At 42.7% G+C, this 22,952-nt stretch overlaps 1 protein-coding gene across 35 annotated transcripts in view; it reads right to left on the reverse strand.

Moving 5' to 3' along the window:
- Nucleotides 1-22,952, reverse strand: part of LOC108696078 (ankyrin-3) — a 360,221-nt gene that overhangs the window by 224,306 nt on the left and 112,963 nt on the right. Inside the window, exon 1 of one of the 35 annotated variants that reach the window (XM_041570229.1) lies at nucleotides 21,654-21,710. The exons of the other annotated variants lie outside the window; for them this stretch is intronic. Coding sequence (XP_041426163.1) covers nucleotides 21,654-21,695 — 42 coding nt within the window. The 5' untranslated portion in view covers nucleotides 21,696-21,710. Of the gene's footprint in view, nucleotides 1-21,653; nucleotides 21,711-22,952 lie in introns of those variants that run through there. 35 annotated transcript variants of the gene reach the window in all.

Consider the following 22,952-nt stretch of genomic DNA (forward strand, 5'->3'; position numbering starts at 1 on the left):
ATTTACTCATCCCAATATAAATGGTAGGGCTTGATACTTTACTGATACTGTACTTAAAGGAACAGTAACGTCAAAAAATTAAAGCATTTTAATGGCTGTCCCCATGGCCACACAGCAGCTTATTTATATAAACTATAGTAGTACTTATCTGTTATCTACTGTGTATCCTGTGCTTGAATGGCTGCCCCCATGGCTACACAGCAGCTGGTTTATATAAACTATAGTAGTACTTATCTGTTATCTACTGTGTATCCTGTGCTTGAATGGCTGCCCCTATGGCTACACAGCAGCTTGTTTATATAAACTATAGTAGTACTTATCTGTTATCTACTGTGTATCCTGTGCTTGAATGGCTGCCCCTATGGCTACACAGCAGCTTGTTTATATAAACTATAGTAGTACTTATCTGTTATCTACTGTGTATCCTGTGCTTGAATGGCTGCCCCCATGGCTACACAGCAGCTGGTTTATATAAACTATAGTAGTCTTTCTGAAGCCAACACACCAGTTTTAACAGTGCAGAACTTTATATTTGAATTACTTTAATACACTTTCAGTTCTTGGTGTTTCTGTCTTTTTTAAGAGCAAGTGATAACCCTCAATGTTATGAGCCCGGGAATAGCTTGGATCAGCATATCAAATGGAACAAATGAATACGATTGAGGGACTGCAGCTGGTCCTTTTGGGTTCCAAAATATGTTGGGTGTCATGCTTGGGTGCACATAGAGCAGAGCCCAGCGTAGAGGACACATTAGAGTTATTTTTTCTGCTTTATGTCCCTTGCTGCCATTGCTTGTGTTTAGCCTTATGACAACAAATCATTCCTTTTATTTAAGGATATTTTCCCTTCTGAAAACAACTGATGTTCTACTCTGATATATTAATGTTATTACAGAACCTTGCGCCTGTTCCATAACATAAATATCTAGTGCCTTATGTATCAGCCAGGGGCCTCCATGCTCCCAGACATGTAATCCAGCTCCAGTCCCAGGGTAACTCTCTACCTACTGACCTGGAACTTATCTCCTGCTGGCCACTCACACAACAATGTCTGTATCTCCTGATCTTGATCTTAACACAACGTGGCAACGATACCGCAGCCAGCACAGAAACGCAGAGTCTTCTTAGAAATCCAGGATGCCCCGAGAATTCATATTCCCCAACCAGAAAGGTAAAACTGACAGTTTATGTAATAAACAAACCCTGCGTGTTTCTTTATTGCTCTCATGCACAAAAACAACCTTTGGGATAACAGATACATGGTCTGAGTTAAACATGGGTGCTGTTACTCGCTGGAGTGGGTGCTGCTTACCCAGTTCAGCTCAAGGTGCAGGACAGCTGACAGTTGTGTTTCCTATTCAATGGTGAATAAAGCAGGGCCCTAAATGTCAGGTTCTCTTATGGGGCCTAGAAGTCTGACAATGCGCAGAGTCATTTATACCATTCTGCTACTTTAGGGGCCTTATTTATAAAAATCCGATTATTTAAATAAAAAAGTCAGACCAAACAAGAATCCACGATTGGACCTTGTTTCTTATTAAAAAAAAAAGCATAATTTCACTGAGCTTTGTTAGGCTGTTAGATTTAGAACTTGCTTTTGTTACTTTACTTTTATTTTTACTTTCACTCTGGTAAAATATAAATAAGACACTCCAATTATTAACATTATTGTATTCCTGTTCTATATCTCCATAACCAGTTTGGAGATATCTAATTTGCATTTTTGTTAAATTCCTACTTGTTTTGGACTGAAAACTCAATAAAAACATTTAAACATTAAAAAAGCATGATTTAATCGGGTCTGGGACAAACACGAAAAAAAATCGAGCACAAATCCGTATCTGAAAAGCCGAATTTTTAAAATTCTTGCCCAAAAAGTCCGATATAGTTGGATTTTTGGCCTAATTCCGGCTCAGACCACAGAAACTTCCAAATAGGACAGGAACCTCTCCCATTGACTTATTCGATATACAACCTTGGTAGGTGTGAGATGCTTGATTTTTTAGATTCTGACTTTTTCCATCCTCAGGGTATAATAAATATCGAAAAAAAATGTGAGGTTTTTTTTTCCACTGAAAATTTGGATTTTTTAGTAAAAAAAAAACTAAATTTGTTTTCTCGAGTTTTTGGCATTCAGACATTAATAAATAACCCCCTTAATGTATGAAAAACTAGGCCGCCAAAATGACTTGGGAACCTTTTCAAAATTCCTATATATCACTGGATAGATTACAAAAATGCTGAACCTTTTACTGATACGGTGGGTGCCGCCCAGCTACTTTATTCTACACTTTGCTTCAATAGGGATCGCTCCTGTGTCCTTGGCTGAAAGCTCCAGTGTTCTCATAAATATTCTATAAATAAGCCTGGAGCAGCTGTGTGACAGCATTTGCGGCTATACACTGCTACACAACAGTCGTGCTATTTAACATCTCGGGCCCCGAGGGGCCCCTACAAACGGTAGAGAATGCTACTTTGAGAACAGCACAGCTTTAAATCCTTGGATTTAAGCGTTAGATTCAGAAGAAGTAGAAATTCATGATATTAGCACTCGGCTGCAAATCCGCTATAACCTGCAACCTCCACCGACTAATGGAATAATGCGAGCTCACGGCTAAACTGCACTTAGCACTAATGCATGGATGACATTGCTTCTTTGCTATGACATTAGCACAGCAACAGTAATACAGATGGTTATATATACTGTATCTATCTCTCTGCATTTATAAGTAAGTGTTGCCTTTCTTGCATCTGAACTGGGCTGGGTTCTGGCTACTGCCCCCTTGCTCAACCCCAAGGGCAATAAATCAATTACCCAATGATCCACAAAATTCTAAAATCCTTCGGCAAACCCATTTCCTGAAAATCTCATCTCAAAACTTCGATTTTTTTGATTACACCATGAATATCCTTTAATATGTATTTGTTTACATGCAATATAATATGCGCGTGTATTATATTAAAAAAAAATGCAAATATTAGAAGTCACCTGACCTTTCTTTGGTGTTACTAGCCCTTTAAATCATACTGCAGGCTGCACTGTATTTCAGTGAGGAATGCGCAGCATACATGATAGAAGTCTGTCTTTTCATTCCTCTATTTGCTGGCACCTTCATTTAGGGAGTCAGGGAAATCTATGCTCAGTGTTAGTTTCACAGTGTAGGCTGCCCTCTAGTGTCCTTTATTTATATTGCAGCTGCTGTAATAAAATTTCTTCTTTTGGTAACCCACTGGGAAATGTGGTATAGAAATGGGTGGGCGGTTGTGGAACAGAAGGGAGGATTATGTCTGCATGAATGCTATTAGGCAATATTTCATTATGGTATTTACTCAAGCTATAGAAATAATAAGGCAGATAGTTAGAGGTTTCTAGACTGTCTAAAACAAAGCAGATGGCCCACTGGTTTCAAACTACAGATTCCAGAATCCTTTGCACCCACATCAATGCACAAGAGAATAATTAAAATAAAAACATGTCTCTATAAAGCAAAAAATGAAATTTGCAGTTATACCATAGAACTACTTGTCAGCGCCACCTAGTGGATCTAAGCGTTTCTGCATCCATTCTTTTTCTGTCTATAATACATGCAGTAGCCTCTCAACAAGACCATAGTCATTCGCTATTGAACAAACTGTCTTTTAAGAAAATATAACAATGAACAAACTGGTTACAGTGAACATGTGTCCACATTGGCTGACATATAATACACAGCCACCCCGTAGCAATCAAAGAGGGGGACCAAGGCATCACAACAAAACTGGATTTGCAGTGTCTCTGCCTCTGTTAAAGTGAAGTGCATAATAAATCCACATGGTATCTAAGGTGTAATGTAAAATAAGTTCAAGACTTTGCACCAGGGCTATTACACAATGGCAGCCAACCTGACCTATAAATGCTGCCTGCTAAGTGGTTGCTATGAGTTACTAGACTTTGTGCAAACGTTGCAAATCCCCATAAGAATGAGAGATAAGTTCCAATCTACTTAAAGAAATCAGGGTTGGCAGTGGGAGCTCAGTTACCAGAGGGCACAGCTGCCAACCTTGTTTAGAAAATATAGACATTATAATTAGAATGATACAAAACAAGTTACCCAGCAACTGTTGAATAAACCTTAATGTTGCCACTAGAGGGCACTTGTTATTCCTCTATATCCCTGGGCAGGACTGGTGTTTTTATAGCACATTACAAGGCAATGGACTAAACAGAATTCGAAAGGTGTGCGAGTGTCTGGGAATAACTTTGATTAAAGGTACAGTATAAAACTTAGCTTTAGACTGAACCCTGTAATTGTTTTACTGACTGGCTGCAGGGTGGTTCTCATCCTGCCCAATTTAACATATAAGTAAACCTTAAAATAAGTGAATGTAAAATTCATGAGGGTGCTATTCTAAGCACTTTTGCAATGTGCATTCATTATTTATTTATTTTTAATGCCAAGCTATTAAAGGATACATGAACTGTTAATATGAATGAATTTTGTTACAACAGCGCCACCTGCTGGTCAGTTTCCCACCAGTCTGACCACCAAGTAGTCAAGGAAGTTGTCAGGAGAAAGAAAGAGATTATGCTCATGTTATTCTGCTTTTCTCAAATCTTTCCTAAGCAGAAGAACATCAGAGCAGCCTCTTTTTTCTCCTGACAACTTCCTTGACTACTTGGTGGTCAAACTGGTGGTTAAATGACCAGCAGGTGGCGCTGTTGTAACAAAATTCATTCATATTAACAGTTCATGTATCCTTTAATAGCTTAGAATGAAAAAAAAAATTAATGTACATTATAAAAGTTCTTAGAATAGCACCCTCATTCATTTTTCATTCACTAATTTTTAAGGTTTGCCTATCCTTTAAAGTTGGTTAGTTATACAAAAAAAAAAAATCAGGTTTTATATCATTCAATATAGTGAAATGAGTCAGCCAGGTTAGCAATATGGCAGCTCCCACTTGTGTTTAAATGGGATCTTAAAAACATTGCTCAATTGTGGCTGCACTACATTTTTAACATTTTAACATAGATCAAGGTTTGAACGCATGCTGGGAGCTGTAGTCCACAACACAACCTTCCTATTTAAGCCTGTAAATTGTCCTCTGCATAGATTGTAAGCTCTTTAGGGCAGGGACCGTCTTCCTTGCCCCCCCCCCAACACTTCATGAACCAAATTATATATTTCCCAGCAGGAACAGCACTAGCACAAGTTGCTGCTAAACCACAAGGCACTTAATACCCAGGGCAGTGAGAGGGACCAGAATCAAGTCTCACATTTATCAGTTTCAGGCAAAACAGAAACCCCTTCATCCCCTGGCACAGGCACCACCAGCTGAACCAAATACTGGGGTCATTTAACATGGGTATATTATATATAAATGGAGAGACCAGTGTTCTACCAGGCTGGTCAAACTTAACATGTTACTGTCAGATCAGTTTTCTCCAACGTAATATTTAGACTGGTTACAAAAGCAGCTCTTCTCTATATGCCACAACTGTATCTAAGCCTGGAGGTATCGGCTCCTCGCTGGTCTCCTCTGAGCTGTCCTAGAAACTGACATTATTTATTCATGAATCAAGATACATGTTTCTTTATTGTTCCACTCATTTATTTCAGATTCACTGTATTGTATCACATTCCTGATGGAGGTATAGTAGGGAGAGATGGTGCCTATAGTAACAGTGGGATAATAGTATCTGGGAAGGGAGTGTGACTGTGGGATAGCAGGTATAGTAGGGAGAGATGGTGCCTATAGTAACAGTGGATAATAGTCTGTGGGAAGGGAGTGTGACTGTGGGATAGCAGGTATAGTAGGGAGAGATGGTGTCTATAGTAACAGTGGGATAATAGTCTCTGGGAAGGGAGTGTGACTGTGGGATAGCAGGTATAGTAGGGAGAGATGGTGCCTATAGTAACAGTGGATAATAGTCTCTGGGAAGGGAGTGTGACTGTGGGATAGCAGGTATAGTAGGGAGAGATGGTGTCTATAGTAACAGTGGGATAATAGTCTCTGGGAAGGGAGTGTGACTGTGGGATAGCAGGTATAGTAGGGAGAGATGGTGTCTATAGTAACAGTGGATAATAGTCTCTGGGAAGGGAGTGTGACTGTGGGATAGCAGGTATAGTAGGGAGAGATGGTGTCTATAGTAACAGTGGATAATAGTCTCTGGGAAGGGAGTGTGACTGTGGGATAGCAGGTATAGTAGGGAGAGATGGTGTCTATAGTAACAGTGGAATAATAGTCTCTGGGAAGGGAGTGTGACTGTGGGATAGCAGGTATAGTAGGGAGAGATGGTGTCTATAGTAACAGTGGGATAATAGTCTCTGTGAAGGGAGTGTGACTGTGGGATAGCAGGTATAGTAGGGAGAGATGGTGCCTATAGTAACAGTGGGATAATAGTCTCTGTGAAGGGAGTGTGACTGTGGGATAGCAGGTATAGTAGGGAGAGATGGTGCCTATAGTAACAGTGGATAATAGTCTCTGTGAAGGGAGTGTGACTGTGGGATAGCAGGTATAGTAGGGAGAGATGGTGCCTATAGTAACAGTGGGATAATAGTCTCTGGGAAGGGAGTGTGACTGTGGGATAGCAGGTATAGTAGGGAGAGATGGTGTCTATAGTAACAGTGGGATAATAGTCTCTGGGAAGGGAGTGTGACTGTGGGATAGCAGGTATAGTAGGGAGAGATGGTGTCTATAGTAACAGTGGATAATAGTCTCTGGGAAGGGAGTGTGACTGTGGGATAGCAGGTATAGTAGGGAGAGATGGTGCCTATAGTAACAGTGGATAATAGTCTTTGGGAAGGGAGTGTAACTGTGGGATAGCAGGTATAGTAGGGAGAGATGGTGCCTATAGTAACAGTGGATAATAGTCTCTGGGAAGGGAGTGTGACTGTGGGATAGCAGGTATAGTAGGGAGAGATGGTGCCTATAGTAACAGTGGATAATAGTCTCTGGGAAGGGAGTGTGACTGTGGGATAGCAGGTATAGTAGGGAGAGATGGTGCCTATAGTAACAGTGGATAATAGTCTCTGGGAAGGGAGTGTGACTGTGGGATAGCAGGTATAGTAGGGAGAGATGGTGCCTATAGTAACAGTGGATAATAGTCTCTGGGAAGGGAGTGTGACTGTGGGATAGCAGGTATAGTAGGGAGAGATGGTGCCTATAGTAACAATGGGATAATAGTCTCTGGGAAGGGAGTGTGGGAGTAAATCATAAGAAGGGGTCCTGCAGTCAGTGAGACTCTCCCTGTAACAAAACAGTATGTTCATTGTTTTTGCACAGACAGTAACTGCCTTTTTAGGAGTTAGTGAGGCATCAGAATGTGAATCTGTTTCTCTTCCCTAGTGACACACACTCAGAACACAAATACTACTAAAGACCAGTGTCTGTTACACGCAGTATTATTATGACAATTATTAACTACAGGCAGTTCGGCTGGAATCAAAATCGAATTCCTTGGATGAGAAACACGGGCGGACTGTATTTAGACAGAACATTGGTGCTAATAACATTTGTATTTCCAAAATATACATATATATATTTTTTTTCTTCTGAGAATTCAATGAGGTGAAATCTCAGCAGATCCGATCTCCAGATGGGCCAACGTACAGAAATATATGATGCACTAAATAAGGAGAAAATATCGAGGGTTCTGTCTGTTTGTTGTGCTGGGTAAATTTATAATGAGTTCAGTGATTACAGAGATGGAGGCTGATTTTGCTGATTTTTGTTTTGCTCATTTCCTTATCTCTTTACCACTGTCCTAACTTGCTTTTGGGCAAAGTCTGTATCTGTTTATGGAGGGGGATTACTGGCAGCTGCTCGTGTCATAGACACCAGTACCTGGTTGGCACCAAATCTAAATGCAGGTAGATAAGGTATATTGGGGCATTAAAAAGTACAGAACTAAGCTGTTCCACACACATAGCACCTTCAAAGTAGGCAAATAATTACTGGGCAAAGTCATTTTTGGGGCTTTAGTAGCCCATTAAGCTCCTTTCCATTGATGCATGCAGGCTTAAACCTTTAGCTCCCTCTCTGCCGAAATGACTTAAAGCAGAAAATTATGACTTTCCATTTCTGCAAAATGTTCTCGTTTCTTGTCTCGGCGATGCTATTTAATGGATCTCATATCTGACGGAGCGAAGCCCTTGAAACGACAGTCGATGACTCACGTTTTTTTTTTTTTATACTTGGGGACCCAGTTACTAAAGGCACATTGTTCCCAATGGAAAGAGATTTCAACTTAGTGAAGTCCAACTTATTCAGACTATATCAGAATTTTTCTCTCTCTCTCTTGGTAAATCACAGAGCCCCTTCCCATTAAACGGTCTTTAAGTTGGGAGCCGCCATGCTGCTTGCTTTGGTAATGGCATTCTCCATGTGATCAGGAATATGGTCAAGAGTATGATCAAGCCAGAAGCTCTGGGGTACCTATAACCTATAGTTTTCAACTTTTTATCCAGAATGCTCAGGCGTTACTTTGGATCAAGTACAAGCGATCTTTCCATAATTTGGATCTTCATACCTCAAATCTACTAGAAAATCATGTAAACATTAAATAAACCCAATAGGCTGGTTTTGCCTCCAATAAGGATTAATTATATCTTAGTTGGAATCAAGTACAAGCAACTGTTTTATTATTACAGAGAAAAGGAAATCATTTTAAAAAATGTGGATTATTTACATAAAATAGAGTCTATGGGAGACGGCCTTTCTGTAATTCAGAGCTTTCTGGATAATGAGATTCTAGGTACCATACCTGTTGAAAGGCCCCTGATAGCCGTCAACGATGCACTGGATTTTTAATCTCACTAGTTCTTGCAAGGAGCCCCAAGGTCCATAATTTTCCTGCAGTTGGGCCCAACCCTTCTCAGATGCCTCCTTAGATCTCATGCTGAAATGTGCAACGTGAGAGCTAGAAATGGTGCTTTGTGACCAGCGAGTCCCTAGCACAGCAGCCGGCACATCACTCTGGGGGACTCATGTTCTAGCAAGTGTGAGCCCATTTTCCCTGAGGAATTCAAAGCTGTAATGCAGTTTAATGAAGCAAGAAGGTGTTTCACAGAATCCTGAGACCCAGGGAATGAGAGAGAGAATTAGAGAAGTCGTTAGTCTTCCTGCTAATATCTCTGTTGGGGTAGGAATATTAACTGGAAAATAAGCTGTGGTTGAGTTTGTGTATAAAGGGGAATTAAAGCCTTGTATGAAAACGAGGCTTAGACCTGAGCAGAACCATCTTTAGATGTGGTGGAGCCTGGAGCTCCTTGTTGATGAACTGCACCTACTGGGAAGGCCAAGCTTTGAGAATCACTGTGACCCCTCTTTACCCTGGTGTTCTAGGGCCCAAAACCAGACAAAGCAACAGTATGAGAATGTGCAGGCTTACTCAGTGCACACGGGGTCGCGCCACATTCCCAAAATCAATATTACAGAGATGCGACTAATGAAGACGCCAGTGACAGCCTGTCTAAAGGCATTATCCCGAGACAAAGCAGCATGTTCATACACACACATTCACTGAAAGGCTCCATTTAATCCTCTTTACTGTTCTTCTTCCTGTTAAATCAATTATCCGACATCCAAAGTCTCCTTCTAGGGGGGCCTGTGCCTAGAGTTGTTCCTGCAGCACTGCTGTCAAGTGCCAAGGTCTGACTGTTACGCTCTTCTCTGTATTATAATAATAATAATATTCTCTTCCTTTCTTTTCTGATTATTGTATATATACATATAAGAGAGAGTCACAGTGCTTAAAGGGACAGGGTAATGACAACCAGGGATGTGCCAAATCCAATCACCAATTCCTCTACCATAGATTTGGCTGAATACCAAACTCGCCTAATACTAGATCACTAGGGTCCTCTGTCGGAGGGGGCCCAATTATAATGCCAATGTTTATCAGGGTCCCCTGTTTATTGGGCCCTGACAACAAGTAGAATGGGGCCCCAATGATAAAAAGGTCCTGTTCATGCTTGTCCTATTACACCATAACCCCACCCATCAACCCTACATGCCCCCCACACTCGTCTGAAACCCTGCCCATTCCACGACCCCCTTTCTGCTTTTTTTTTTTGCTTCTTTGGGGCCCTTGTACCCCCCAGTGTACCAATCAAGTCTTTGCTTTTGTTTTCTAACTTAACAGTTAGAGTAACAGTTGAAATCTCGTTGATTTGATTGATCTGATTGGTTGCTATGGGCAAAATCACCAGTGATGGTTTTTTTTCAACAGTTTTTACACAGCATGAAAAATAGGCCCCTTAATGTCTGCATTGAAAATATGGCCACTCCAGGTTGTAAGTACAGGTATGGGACCTGTTATCCAGTATGCTCGGAACCGGGGGCTTTCCGGATAACGGATCTTTCCATAATTTGGATCTTCATACCTTAAATCTACTAGAAAATCATGTAAACATTAAATAACCCCAATAGGCTGGGTTTGCTTCCAATAAGGATTAATTATATCTTAGTTGGGCTCAAGAACAAGCGACTGTTTTATTATTACAGAGAAAAGGGAAATCGTTTTTTATTATTTTTTTTAATTTCATTATTATTTGGAAAAAATGGAGTCTATGGGAGATGGCCTTTCCATAATTCTGAGCTTTCTGGATAACGGATCCCATACCTGTATTACGGTTACATGCAGAGTAAGAATGCCTTGTTTCCAAAATGAGTCCTGTCCTCACATTTTCTTTTCCCTCCTGCCGTGTTTATTAAATACAATTCTATTTAGGCAGACGCCTGTATAACGGGAAAGGTCAAATAAGAAGAGAGAGGAATTCCTAATCATCCCAGCAAACAGCTTTTCATTCCCCAAACACAAGATGCCAATCGGGACTCTCGGGGCCCCTGAGCTCAATGTGTAATACAGATTCCCTTCCCAGAACCCTTATCAGTCCATTACACATGGTGGAGACTCAAAGCAGCCCCTCCCACATTTGTGTACATTCAATGCACCGCTCAAGAGCATAATAATCGCTGCCGTAACCATGGCAACCCAAAAGCAGAAAATCACAGTCCGTCCCCGATGCTGGAATTACAGTCCGTATAACCTTTTGGATTTAAAGTGGGAGAATCTATGTGAATGGCTCTAATCCACTTGGCTCAAAGAGCTCAAGACACTTAGGGGAATTAGTCACATGCAAATAAATCATTTCTCTCAAATCGTCATTATTTCCTCTTTATTTTGCCTGGTAACAGGGTGAGTGCATTTTTGCAGCTGCCCTTAATCAATCAATGCCTTTAAGCTCTTTGGCTTAGAGAAGAGAACATTTTCTTCTTTTATATACAAGTAGAATCCCCATTTAACACTTTTCAGGGGGACCAGAAAAAAATGGTTTAAAATCCAGGAAAATGTAAAAATCAGGCAAAAGGTATTATGCATAATATATAGGTGGGACCACAAAACAACAATGTAAAATGAGGGAAAACTTAAAATCAGGGGATGTAAAATTGAGGTTTCACTGTTATATAAATGCCCCGATATCCCCGATTTATATTACATGGCACTTTACAAAACCAGTATTTAATAATCATCAGCCCTGCAGCAATAGATTATATGACCTCATGTTCTGCTCATATGTAAGCGAAGCTGCCCAGATCACACTGAGCATGTGCAGTGCCGCCGGCACCAGGAAGATGGCCGTTCCAGATCCAAGATGGCGGACTGCTCTGGACAACTGGTATCATTGCTGTTATAGGGCTGCTGAACCTCTGGGTTGGTACACTAAATTCACTATCTAAGCTCTAGCATTTCTATCCTAGCCATGTTTCATTTTAGGCTTTAGGTTCCCTTTAATTTCTGCAGAAGTGAACTTTCATTCTTGGTCTGACGCTTTCACCTGAATATAATGACTGGCACTGAGTTGTGGAGTCACAGCACCGCCATAAAGGTCAGCGCAACTGCCATCCTGACTGTGACAGGGGGGGTGCCATTAATAATTCAAAACTGTGTTTTCAAGATCCCTCTCAGCATCTTGGACAGGCTGGGGATACTATAGATATAGGCTCTGCTTTGTTTTCTCATCTCCTGCAAACAGATCATTAGGCTGCAGCTTTGTGATATAAGAGAATAAAGGAAATTTAGAGTCCTGCCTCCAGTTTAGGACAGTGGTACATGGGGTAATTTTAAGCATTGGGCTGGTACAGTAAAGTCAGTTTTTAAATACAACATTTTTAGACTTTTTAAGGGTTTAGGGTTCGGTTTAGGTGGCTGTGGCTTTAATTGCCCTTTAATCTCTTCATACGACCCCATAGCAATTCTGGAATCAGAGTTCCTTTAATTAATGCCGCCCAATGACTTAATGAGCGCTTATCATTAAAGTAACAGTTTTATTTTAATGAAATAACCAGAGCCAATCAGGTGGCTCCCTAAAGCCAATTGGTTTAAATCAAATCACTGAAGCCGCTTTATATAGTTGCCTCACAGTATCCACAGTGCTTTTCAGGATACTGTCATCCCATAATATCCACCTCCATTGTTGTGTACCAGGTCTTTCTAGGGATCCACCCCAGCTGTATGACCAATATTACAGGGCTGTTCCTGCTGAACTGTGCTTTCAGTGGGATCCCTATATTGGCAAAGGTTTATGGTATCTCTCTGTAAAAGTTGCAGAGCTGTCAACATACCCAGATAAAACAACAGGGATGCCGTGGCTGTTCCAGTGTAGCAATCAAAAAAACAAATGTAAGGGCTGTTCCTGCTGAATTGTGAATGTATGTAGGGCTTGTTGGGGAAACAGAACCGACTGCATGTAACCCTTCAGGGCTGTTACTGCTAAATTAGGCAGTGGCGGAACTACCGGGGGAGCAGGGGGTGCATGCGGGCCAGGGCCCGCACCCCCTCAGGGCCCCCCCGGCAGTCCGTTCGCTGCTGAACATGCCGGCAAATGTGGCCGTACAGAGGGGGCGGGGCCCGGCTGTGCGTCACGCACCAGCGCCCGCCCCCCTCTAGGATCGCCACTGAAATTGGGCTTAGTACAGGGGAATGCTGATGATGACAAAATCGATTTTTGGTATCTCTATGTACAGGCTATGAGCAAACTTAAGGGGCTGTTCCTGCTGAATTGTGCTTAGTACGGGGGAATACCTATGTGCCATAGTTTTATGGGATCTCTCTGTACAGACTATGAGCAAACTTAGGGGACTGTTCCTGCTGAATTGTGCTTAGTACAGGGAATACCTATGCTGCCATAGTTTTATGGGATCTCTCTGTACAGACTATGAGCAAACTTAGGGGACTGTTCCTGCTGAATTGTGCTTAGTACAGGGAATACCTATGCTGCCATAGTTTTATGGGATCTCTCTGTACAGACTATGAGCAAACTTAGGGGACTGTTCCTGCTGAATTGTGCTTAGTACAGGGGAATACCTATGCTGCCATAGTTTTATGGGATCTCTCTGTACAGACTATGAGCAAACTTAGGGGACTGTTCCTGCTGAATTGTGCTTAGTACAGGGGAATACCTATGCTGCCATAGTTTTATGGGATCTCTCTGTACAGACTATGAGCAAACTTAAGGAACTGTTCCTGCAGAATTGTGCTCAGTGGCGGCAGGGCCGAAACTGGGGGTAGGCAGAGTAGGCACGTGCCTAGGGCGCAAAGCTGGGGGGGCGCCAGGCACTTACCTGCTCTGTCGCCTACCCCATGTCCGGTCCCGTCACTCCCCGGGCGCTGCTGGAGTTTCAGTGCGTGAATGCGTTTCTGCACATTTTCCACCTCTCCCCAGCCGTTGCTGAAATTTCTATGCCGAAATGCGCTTATGCGCATACGCATACTATCGCAGTTTTGATTCGTTGCCCGGCTCTGAGTGGCGGAACTACCGGGGGAGCAGGGAGTGCAATTGGGCCAGGGCCCGCACCCCCTCGGGTGCTCGCGCACTTCTGATTTCCGGCCACATCGGCCGATTTTGGGTCAAATAATAAACCCTCCATTTACATTACTGATTGTGCTTAGTACAGGGGAATACCTATGCTGCCATAGTTTTATGGAATCACTCTGTACAGACTATGAGCAAACTAAATGGGCTGTTCCTGCTGAATTGTGCTGATATAGTGTGATCGTAGCGATCAGCTCTTTTTTTTTGCGGTGAAAAGTCCACATTGATGTGACGTGAAGTTGTCTTATTATGGGAAACAGTTTGATAATATTCTCGTAACTGTCTAAATGGGGGAGAAAGATTCAATTGAACAACAGCTGCTTTACATTACCTGCTCTGCACCATTCACTAATCCCATTACTGATATATTTGCTTTTAGACAAAGAGCTGCTGGGGGGAAATGTGATTTCATTTGGTCGCAGTAAGGCAATTAGACATGGGACTGGGAGCTGGAGGTACAGGCTGTTCTGTCACATAAAGGGGAAGTTGTCGATGCAAATGGACAAGGGAGCGTCCGTGGCATTCCGGCCTATTCCCAAAGTAGATCCAGGAATCAGATATTCGGATACAGCTGGGATATCATGTCACATGAAACTGTCATTAAACCAATGGGATCTTGTCAAACAGCAATGGTATTTCCATCTGGGTCTTCAATTAAATGCTGCCTGAGTGCCGCACTGGAAAATGTCTCATTAAATGATAAATACCAGCTGAGGTTCTGCATTAATTGGGCCGGATGCATGCCTGGACCAACTCACATACAATAAACACGCCTGTACCTTCTGCATGAAATACCCACATACTGTACAGTAACTGAACGGAGGGCCTCCAGCAAAATTTTCAAAAATACAATTAACAATAATCTTTTTCTATTGTAAATTACTAATAGAAAATTGTCTGGTTTTATTGTTTTGGATATTGAGCTCTGTAAAAACAACCCCCTCTTCCCCCTGTTGTAGCCTTTGCTAGGCTTTGAGATAAGGAGCAGTTTTTTTTTTTAACAGCACAACCGGCTTATCTGTGGACTAGTCATTTGTTTCACTGCTTACTCATACTCAAACCGTGACTCGGCAGAACCAGGAAGTGATAGGAGGTTAGAAAATGGTTTCACTTGACAGGGAAAACAAAAACCATAGATAATTCTTACATTTAATCCAGCTCAGCTCAAGCCGTATATATTGAGCTGTACTGATCCTACAGGTGAAAGACATAGGGGATAGGTATACAGGGACGAGTCACAGTAGGAAGTAAGGTCGGGAGAAAAGGCTGAGTAATAAAGGGGCACTAAACCCAAAAATGGTATATTTAACATTTGCAATTTATATGCATTTCTAATTATTAGTAGTTTTTGAAATATTCACAGTTTTAGACTGCCAATAGCAGGCTTTTTATTCAACAGCTCTGAATGTCAGCAACCTTAGGGTTATCAGGAAGGGCACAGGCAGTTAGGGTTTCTGACACTCAGACCTTCAAAGCGAGGCCCCTGAGCCGAAAGCCTGGTGTTGGCAACCTAAAACCGCTAACATCCAAGAAACTACTATTTATAGAATATCACTGTAAAATGCAAACATGCTCAGAGGAGCACCTTGAATAAGCTTATATCAATTGATTTTATTCAGTTTAAGTGGAAGTTTGCCGAAACTGAAAAAAAACAGGTGTTAGAGTACGAAAACAGGTGTTAGAGTACGAAGGTCTGAAGCATAAAGACCCGCCCTTTCTGCATGAAAACAGCATTGACTGTGTTTGTCAGCACTTTACTCATGAGGGGATGGTGACAAGTTAAATGTTATATTATTGTGCTGACCTTGCCATTTACTACACTGTTACTATGTAGTTATCTCTGTGTGGTCTGTAGCTCCATTTTTTGGGGGTAACGCCCAGAATAAAAAATTAAACAAATGAATACTGAAATATACAAAATCAAAAAAAAAAAAAAAAAAAAAGCAAATTGTAATTAAAAGATGATCTCTTACCAGGGTAACCCCCAGTCCAAGGGTTTGCCATTTTTTTTGGAAAATACTAAGCATTCAAATGTAGTAAAAGGTCGTCCTGTAGTAAAGCAGTAGCCAAAAATGTTTTTATGAAAGTAAAAAACATCTTTATTAGTACATATGTAAGCGTTTCGTTCCTAAGGTGGGAACTTACTCATAAGCCTGATGCATTTTGTGCCTAAGGTGGGCACTTACTCATAAGCCTGATGCCTTAAGTGGGCACTTACTCATAAGCCTGATGCGTTTCGTGCCGAAGGTGGGCACTTACTCATAAACCTGATGCGTTTCGTGCCGAAGGTGGGCATGGGCACTTACTCATAAGCCTGATGCGTTTCGTGCCTAAGGTGGCCACTTACTCATAAGCCTGATGCGTTTCGTGCCGAAGGTGGCCACTTACTCATAAGCCTGATGCGTTTTGTGCCGAAGGTGGGCACTTACTCATAAGCCTGATGTGTTTTGTGCCGAAGGTGGGCACTTACTCATAAGCCTGATGCGTTTCGTGCCTAAGGTGGCCACTTACTCATAAGCCTGATGCGTTTCGTGCCAAAGGTGGGCACTTACTCATAAGCCTGATGCGTTTTGTGCCGAAGGTGGGCACTTACTCATAAGCCTGATGCATTTTGTGCCGAAGGTGGGCACTTACTCATAAGCCTGATGTGTTTTGTGCCGAAGGTGGGCACTTACTCATAAGCCTGATGCGTTTCGTGCCTAAGGTGGCCACTTACTCATAAGCCTGATGCGTTTTGTGCCGAAGGTGGGCACTTACTCATAAGCCTGATGCATTGCGTACCTAAGGCCTTTGAGTAAGTGCCCACCTTAGGCACCTTAGGCACGAAAGGTGTCAGGCTCACATATGTCCTAATAAAGATTTTACTTTCATAAAATAATTTTTGGCTACTGCTTTACTATAGGATGACCTCTTACTACATTTGAATGCTCTTAATAAAAGCTGTGACCTCCTACATCCCAAGCTGGACATCTCCATTGTCTCTGAGGGAAATCTACTGGAGTGAGCTGGGCCTGGAGGCAGCAGTAGCTATAGGTACCGTAAGTAATGAATCAAAAACCAAGAACTGCTAAACAGCGTAGTTGTGTCTATAAACAGGACGGAACGTACTTACTGTATATCCTACTAACAGCCCAAGTGTAACAGCCTGTTTCTGTAACTGTGTCTGATACACGAGGAATCTCAGTGATGCCGAAGTCACAGTAAAACTTTTCAAGCGCGTGAGGCTGTTATATATGACAAGGAAAGAGTAGGAAGGTAATAGAGACGCAACGCGTTTCACAGCTGTGACAGAGTCAGAAAGGGAAGAACTGACAGTTAGAAAGCAATAGCAGAGAATATCAGAGTCATGATGCCGCGCCACAAGCCAGCTAAAAATATATCCACCTCTCTGAATAACACTCTCGCCGGCTTATAGGAGCTGCCATGGGATCAAACACGGCAGTACACGTGTCACTGAACTAAGAGCTACTCACACATGAAATGCCCTTTCCGCCACATGACCGGTTTTAGATCCGTTTACTGGAAAGAATAATGTTTAGCCGCAATTTAGGCCTTAAAGGAACAGTAACACCGAAAAATGAAAGCATCCAAAAGTAACAACAATATAATATACTGTTGTGCTGCACTGGTAAAACTTTTCTGTTTGCTTCAGAAACACTACTATAGTTTATTTAAACAAGCTGCTGTGTAGCAATGAGGGCAGCCATTCAAGCACAGGATACACAGTAGATAACAGATAAGTACTACTATAGTTTATATAAACAAGCTGCTGTGTAGCCATGGGGGCAGCCATTCAAGCACAGGATACACAGTAGATAACAGATAAGTACTACTATAGTTTATATAAACAAGCTGCTGTGTAGCCATGCGAGCAGCCATTCAAGCACAGGATACACAGTAGATAACAGATAAGTACTACTATAGTTTATATAAACAAGCTGCTGTGTAGCCATGAGGGCAGCCATTCAAGCACAGGATACACAGTAGATAACAGATAAGTACTACAATAGTTTATATAAACAAGCTGCTGTGTAGCCATGGGGGCAGCCATTCAAGCACAGGACACACAGTAGATAACAAATAAGTACTACTATAGTTTATATAAACAAGCTGCTGTGTAGCCATGGGGGCAGCCATTCAAGCACAGGACACACAGTAGATAACAGATAAGTACTACTGTAGTTTATATAAACAAGCTGCTGTGTAGCCATGGGGGCAGCCATTCAAGTACAGGATACGTAGTAGATAACAGATAAGTACTACTATAGTTTATATAAACAAGCTGCTGTGTAGTCACGGGTGCAGCCATTCAAGCACAGGATACACAGTAGATAACAGATAAGTACTACTATAGTTTATATAAACAAGCTGCTGTCTAGCCATGGGAGCAGCCATTCAAGCACAGGATACACAGTAGATAACAAATAAGCACTATAGTATACAATGGGATTCTTCAGAACTTATCTGCTATCTACTACAGTCTTGTACTAACTATATTAGACAGATTTTTTATTTTGCACATATAATCTATTTACCCAGTTTTTATTTGTACACTGCACTGTTTCTTTAAGGATGTGTATATTAATAGTACTTTTCAGCAGACAGAACCTCCAGAACGCAAAGACTGAATTCAAGGTGAGGTTTGAAGGGCACCGAGCTAGTGACTCATTCCATACAGCTTTACATTCCCCCTACAAAAGGATGGAATCCACAGGGAACCCTCGTCTACAAACCCCACCATCCAGAACGGAGGGAGTGAAGCTATTACACATGACAGCAGAGGATTGTGGGATATGTAGTCCAGCAGGCTGTCAAAACATAAGAGTTTTAGTTCAATACCAGCCGAAAAGCCACAGGCTTGAAATCAGTGCCCAAACCCAATAAGCCGGGGGAGGTTTTGGAGCCTACAGGAATATTTCTCACATATAAGCCTGGAGATTTCTCTCGACAGACAGACTGACAGCAGCTTAAAGTGACGGCGTCATACAAAGGGCTCAGCTGGCGAGCGGCACGTTGATTGTAATTGGCAGGGAACGACTTTATATAATATTCCATCCCTGCTGTACAGAATAGCTGCCCCCCATCAGCAGCGAATATACATTCCATTTAGATACCCACGAAGCTTGTTGTTTCATTACTGGTGACCCAGTTTCTTGTGTAAATGAAAGCACGGGAGATTTTATTCCAGATGCCAACTTGATCAGAGCCCACTAATTTTTACAGCATCGAAAGCTCACTGGTCCCTTGGCATAAACATTCTAATGGATTTCTGGGTGAATAACAATGTATCAATAGAAATATACATCATCTGGTTCTGGATCCATTAACAATTCTACGTGTATCTCCTGAGACAAAGCCGTGCAGGAAGATAAAATGAATAGCTTGGCCTTGGTGGAATACCAGTGCATGAGGTTAATGGACTTATATTGATCACATATAAGGTTTTGCTAGTGTAATAACAGGTGGATGTCTGCTGTAGGTCTTGTAACCCGCGGCAACCAATCACAAGGCGGCTCACGAAATAGCTGTCTACTATGGGCCACTATAAGTGGAGTAACCAACAGCTTTTCAGTGCATAGCCCTCAGTATGGATTCTTCCCTTAAAGGAGAACTAAAGCTTAACTAAAAAAGTAGCTAGAAACGTTGTACATTATGTTTTGTGCTTCTGTACCAGCCCAAGGCAACCACAGCCCTTTAGCAGTAAAGATCTGTGTCTCCAAAGATGCCCCAGTAGCTCCCCATCTTCTTTTCTGCTGATTCATTGCACATGCTCTGTGCTGCTGTTACTTACTGAGCTTAGGGACCCACTCACAATATACAGTACACATAGAATAGAAATGTCACAATATAAGGCTGATTAGTAATTAATACAGATAATTACTACATGGCAGCACAGAAACCAGTGCAATTAGCATCAGAATTTAATAATCAGCCCTGTAGTATCAGCTTATATTACAGCCAGGGAAGCTCATTTTCTGCTGGATAATTAGTGACGAGCCCTAAGCTTAGCTTCTCAACAGCCAATCAGAGCCCACTGAGCATGTGAGTGTCACAGACACTTTCCAAGATGGTGACCCCCTGTGACAAGTTTGAAGTCCTGGATCATTGCTGCTATTGACAAGCTGAAACTTTAGCCTCGTGCAATAAGTTCAGTGTATAAAATATGGCATTTTAGCCATATTTCCTTTTAGGGTTTACTTCTCCTTTAACCAGGTTGACCACAACAAGGAGATGGAAAGCAGGAGCGGATACAGTCCGCGAAAAAAAAAAAAAAAAAAAAATAATTGCACAGTAAAAGCCATGGCTATAATATGATTTTAATCCACTGCAGAAACCCAGGTCACAGGATGTCTCATCTCATAATGATCATTCCCTCCTCCACCCTCAGGTTCCATGTAGCCCTATAATAACTAGGCCAGACCCCTGATGTCAAAGCTAATCAAGCTGTTTACTTCTCCTTTAAACATCACTAGAGTAGAGGCGGCATTTTTATAGCTGTTTCCCTTTAAATGGGGTTGGTTGCCTATGAGAAGTAGAATAATAAATACAAATATCCTGCACAAGCATGGTCAAACCCCCTGATCCAGCCATTACACAGAAACCCTGCGTATGACCCCACCCACTCTCTACCAAGTCCCGCCCCCTGCCATGGGGACCCCTGAATCCAGTACTGTGAGTTCCTGCTCGCTGGAGTCCCAGTACTTTAACCCCCAAACACAGCCTACCAGGATGATACAAGCTGTATATCGCTGCAGAGCTGCACAACTGTAACAATAGATAGCACTAACGATATGCGTTGTAGTGCAAATTCCTGAACCAATGAAATAGTGAATAACAAGTCAAAGCATTGAAATGATGGCAAAGAGCAGTGGAAGTGATTGCACAGAGCTGCATCAACTCAGGAACAACACACATAAAATCTACCAAAGTGACTCTGACTCCTATTTCACCTCCTGCCCAGGGGAACCTGCTGCCTAATGTAGGGCACAAATAAGCAGCCTGAGGGCAGGGCTGTAATTAGGGGAGGTGGGGCTTAGGCAATATAATCAATTAATTATAGCCTAGCCTGCAATCTCACTGCTAGACACCACCCCCCGAGACTGGCCCATCCCTACTGACCCAACTGTGTGACCCCATCCCTACTGACCCAGCTGTGTGACCCCATCCCTACTGACCCAGCTGTGTGACCCCATCCCTACTGACCCAGCTGTGTGACCCCCATCCCTACTGACCCAACTGTGTGACCCCTATCCCTACTGACCCAACTGTGTGACCCCATCCCTACTGACCCAACTGTGTGACCCCATCCATACTGACCCAGCTGTGTGACCCCATCCCTACTGACCCAGCTGTGCGACCCCATCCCTACTGACCCAACTGTGTGACCCCATCCCTACTGATCCAGCTGTGTGACCCCATCCCTACTGACCCAACTGTGTGACCCCATCCCTACTGATCCAGCTGTGTGACCCCATCCCTACTGACCCAACTGTGTGACCCCATCCCTACTGACCCAGCTGTATGACCCCATCCCTACTGACCCAGCTGTGTGACCCCATCCCTACTGACCCAGCTGTAGGACCCCATCCCTACTGACCCAACTGTGTGACCCCATCCCTACTGACCCAGCTGTGTGACCCCATCCCTACTGACCCAGCTGTGTGACCCCATCCCTACTGACCCAGCTGTAGGACCCCATCCCTACTGACCCAACTGTGTGACCCCATCCCTACTGACCCAGCTGCGTGACCCCATCCCTACTGACCCCAGTGTGTGACCCAGCAGGGCACTTACCATCTCTCTCCCCATAAGTGCACTTCCCTGCGCTTCTCTCATATCCGCCCCAGCACAACATATCCACACAGTGAGAGTGACAAGAGCCCGGGCCACTTACCTGGGAAGAGAGAAGGAGAACATGTGAGTCAGTTAATTACACAGTGCTAAGCTCGTTAGTCCTTAGCTAATTGCTACTGACACTAAACCGCCTTATGGCCCATTGTGTAACCTTGTGGTGTTTCAGCACTGAGGCACCCCTTCAGCTGCCATGGACTACAACTCCCATGATGCACTTGGACTTAAAGCAATTTGGGCAGCTTTGCAATGTTCCTAAGCAAGGCTTATTTTCAATGTGGTTTCCTTTAAGGGTAGGGTAGAGTGTGTGCTCTGGGGCAGCCCATGCTGGATGTTGTAGTTAAGCTGTAACACAAAGAGCCTTTTGTGCTTTCTCCTAAAGGCCCCTGCAATGCTCAGACCCCAGGGCCAATGCCTTTAATTGCCCTGTTTTAGTCCTATATAATCTCCTGCTATGAATAGGAAATGCACTGCCTATGGCACACACTAGTGGTAAGAGAAGTGATGTGCGGGACTTGTGGGTTGGACAGGTTTGGCCCGGCTTCCACACAACATCTACTTCCACCTCTGTGCACCTTAATTTATATACTCGCATGCGCTGGGTTAGGGTCGGTTGCAGGTGGAGGAGCAGTGGGTGAGGGTCGCATTTTTCTTGCCTGGCACATCGCTAAAGTGTGCCACTTGGAAATACCGAGCATTAACAGTCTGGCTGTTTACAATCTCTAGACAAATACAAGATTCCTCTGCACTCAACCCACTATCAATATATTTAAGACAGAGACATTTTGTGCATACTGCTACTGAAAAATGCCTTACCCTTTAAACAAAACAGGGATTGTTTGTCCATATATTGCAATATATTTAAGCTGGCCAACTACGTCAAAGTCATCCCATATCTGGCCAGTCCTATGCTCAATTTTCATTTGATTCATTAAGAATTCTATGGTTTCATTATACATTTTATAAAAGGGACGAATACGTTTTACCTGCAACTTACTAGCTGCTTTCAAAGCAAAACTCCCAAACTTGGCTGCCCTTTTATTAGACACCAGTGGGATCACCTGACTATAGTTGGAGGGGGAGGGAGCTACAACATAGAGCTGGTCACTGCTCTTGTAGAACTATAACAAACAAGGGAAAGTTGTGCTCACCACTAGTTTTTAAAATCATTAGGCGGGGGTGCAATGAGGGTGTGACCACAAAATACATATAGACAAATACAAGATTCCTCTGCACTCAACC

This window comes from Xenopus laevis, chromosome 7L, assembly GCF_017654675.1.
Source record: "Xenopus laevis strain J_2021 chromosome 7L, Xenopus_laevis_v10.1, whole genome shotgun sequence".
Lineage (NCBI taxonomy): Eukaryota > Metazoa > Chordata > Amphibia > Anura > Pipidae > Xenopus > Xenopus laevis.